The following is a 3,259-nucleotide window of genomic DNA, read 5'->3' as shown; positions in this document are numbered from 1 at the left end:
GTCTCTTGGTGGCAACTCTGGTCTTTTCTACATACCCTCTATTGTTGTATATAAGTGCGTCAGATAAAGCGAAATTATTTTAATCGGAGAATAGAATTGCTGACAGACAGAGACGGACAATTGAGTCAAGCACGGTAGTGACTGAAGTAAAGTGCGTGAATCTTTGTGAATTATAGCGTGTGTTTAAGTTAAAGTGACTGTGGAATTTAAGTGTATTGCAAAGTTGAGTTGAGAAAGAATAAACTAGTTTTATTTAAGATAGGACTTGCATCACTGAAGTTTCTCGGAAAGAATTTCTATGGAAAATTAACAAACGAACACAGAGATGTAACACTATATTTTAACAAAAGCATACATAGCCCCACGATCAACAAACTCAGAATTTCTACACAACTATTTAAACATGCCAACATTATGAAACTCATGGATAACTCGCTTCAGTATTATAAGAAATATATTAATTAAAATGAACTGATGGGCAAACTAGAGAGTTACGTAATACATAATGAACCAAGCCCTAAGTATCTATCCCCTCTAAACATCATAAATTAGAATCTTACAGGACAAACAGTGCTAGGCTAACTGAATCCTAGATAGAAACGTAGCTCTATTTTAAAAGGGTTTTGTATGTAAAAATAGGATTATGTGTGTGTGTATATGACTGCTAAACGGAACTGTATTGTGAACACGGATTAATAGTGCGATCATACATAAGTGAAACTAGTGAAAATATACAAGTTAATATTACAGCAGACAATGGACAAAATTTAACATACTGTGAGTAATGCGACATAAACGTAACAAGGGTATTCAATAACAGTGCAAACAAAATAATTCTTGAGACGGAGAAAGAGGTCAACGCTGAACTTGACCCTCCCTGGTACAAAACATGGACCGAATCCCGATGAAGGAGAAAGAAGCGTTCTTCTTCACCTCAGTAGGTTAATAAAACCAAAATCAGGAAGACAATCCAAACAGAAGATCCCGAAATTCAAAATAAAATTCCCTGTTTTTACCGTCATTTGCAGGATCATACAGTTTACCAAGTAGGAAAATATTTCTCAGAGTCAGTTTTTTCGCATGTTTCAAGCTATAAGGATTTATCAACAACAAAATTTGAACATAACTTAAAAATATACAGAATTCAAAATGCTAATCAAGCAATACTTAATAGAGATGGTCCAATATACATAAAAAATGTTTTCGTGAAATACTGGAAATGTAATAGTCATTCTCCATACATATATTGTTACTAGATTATTAATTAACTTTTAGAAAACATTTACATAAAACATTTATCTGTATACTACTAAAACTCTGAGATTGTTTGTTTGCTTGTCTGTAATTAAATACAGCAAAAACGGCGCACCAACGCGCCATGTTTGTAATTAATGAGAATAGAAACAGAATGAAACGAGTTTCGTCAAAATCTGGCCACGGGTTACCGATTTAGCCCCGTTTTTCGGGTCACTTTTTGTACATTCCATTATTATAAAACTTCGTTTTCCACCTGATGAATCACTTTAAAATATCTTTTATATAACAATATATGCACAACAGAAATTAAATGATGAGATGAAAATGTGTTATAACAGTGCTTAGAAAGAACAACAATAAAATAGACCTACAATATTATTGACTATTTGCAAATAGTAACTATGGAGACAAGGTAATAAAATAAAAATCAAGTCGAGAACAACAACAAAATTTTATAAACGAAAATCTCTCGCCGAGCATTGGCTATTATATTATTTCCCTGTCAATGTTCCCATCTTCATTAAAAGGCGTAAGATGACAAAAACAAGATCTTGAAGAATCTATCTATATACTACTAAAATTCTGAGATTGTTTGTTTGCTTATTTTCTCAGTCAAAAAAACCATTCAAACTACCGTTCGCGCTTTTTACGAAACTTTTACTCCCGATCAACAATCAAATATCATTTCTTGAATTATGAATAACATGAATCGATTGAAATATTTAATTAAATTATCTCAAAATAAACCTTCATTTCGGTGCAATGGTTATGAAGAATTCAAGCTAATTTCAATTCTGAATAGTGGGTAACCCAACGGGTCACGGGTTGTCTAGTATGCTTATATGAATATTTTGCACATCACAAAGAACTTTACCGGCAACTGAAAGGTTCCTTTTGTCGTGTTAGATGATATAAGACGCATTTAATATGTTTTTGAAGAAGATAATCATAATGTACTGCTATGTAACATGAAATACTCTTGTTTTTAATAAGGCATGTATAATTGTAATTGTTATAATAGATATACATGAAAGTAATATTTTATAATAGATATACATGAAAGTAATATTTTATAATAGATATACATGAAAGTAATATTTTATAATAGATATACACGAAAGTAATATTTCACTTACTTCCAAACGTTGACCGTTTTGTTCTTTAGCTTGGATGTTCATGCAGAAATACAGATTAATTTATTTTAAAGAGGAATTTAATCTTACATAGAGAACGAAAAATTGCGGATAGAAACTCGGGTTTTGATTTTCATTGTTTGTCAGCTTCAGGATGTATTGTTACTAATACTCGTTTGTCAGCTTCATGGTGTATTGTTACTAATACCTCATCAATAAAATACAGTCATTATTAACCTTCTTTCTCATTTTTGTTCTGCAGACGTATCTCAAACCAACGATTCTGTTAGACACTCAGCTTTTGCTGACATCAACCAAGTCAAGGTTACCCGAATCATCCTGCTGATTTCATCAGTTTTTGTTATACTAAACCTCCCCAGCTATACCAACAGAGTGTACGCATCGATCCTCCTTCTACGAGGGAGTAACTCGTCCCAGGCTCTTTTCATTTTTCACCAATGGTCAATGTTGCTTTTTTACACTAATTTCGCTATCAATTTTCTTCTTTACAATTTCAGCAGTCGGTTGTTTCGTCGTATTATAAAAGACGATTTTTTTAAATTATTTCTGAAAATGAAATCCTTGGTAACAGTTCCCATCGATTTTCTGATGCTGTGTAAACTAGGTCCACGTGAAACCTGATTTTAACTTACATAATATAAGTATAATCCCCATGCCACAGAACAACTTAATCAACATATATTACGAACTAAAATAATTTAACCAGTATGTCCTAAACCACGTTTTAAACATCACAATATCAACCAATTTAAAATCATTTCTTTATAGGAAGTGCATAATTAACTTTTCCGTTTTTAACAATACCAACCAATTTAAAATTATTTTTTTGTAGGAAGTACATAATTAAT

At 31.9% G+C, this 3,259-nt stretch overlaps 1 protein-coding gene across 1 annotated transcript in view; it reads left to right on the top strand.

Moving 5' to 3' along the window:
• LOC106468727 (thyrotropin-releasing hormone receptor-like) overlaps positions 1 to 3,032 on the top strand; it is a 13,915-nt gene extending 10,883 nt beyond the window's left edge. The window contains exon 4 of the mRNA XM_013929171.1: positions 2,653 to 3,032. Coding sequence (XP_013784625.1) covers positions 2,653 to 3,032 — 380 coding nt within the window. The remainder of the gene's footprint in view (positions 1 to 2,652) is intronic.
• Positions 3,033 to 3,259: the final 227 nt, after the last annotated feature.

This window comes from Limulus polyphemus, unplaced genomic scaffold (assembly GCF_000517525.1).
Source record: "Limulus polyphemus unplaced genomic scaffold, Limulus_polyphemus-2.1.2 Scaffold3137, whole genome shotgun sequence".
NCBI lineage: Eukaryota > Metazoa > Arthropoda > Merostomata > Xiphosura > Limulidae > Limulus > Limulus polyphemus.
The sequence above is the reverse complement of the archived record's forward strand: the minus strand, read 5'-3'. Positions and strand labels throughout refer to the sequence as shown.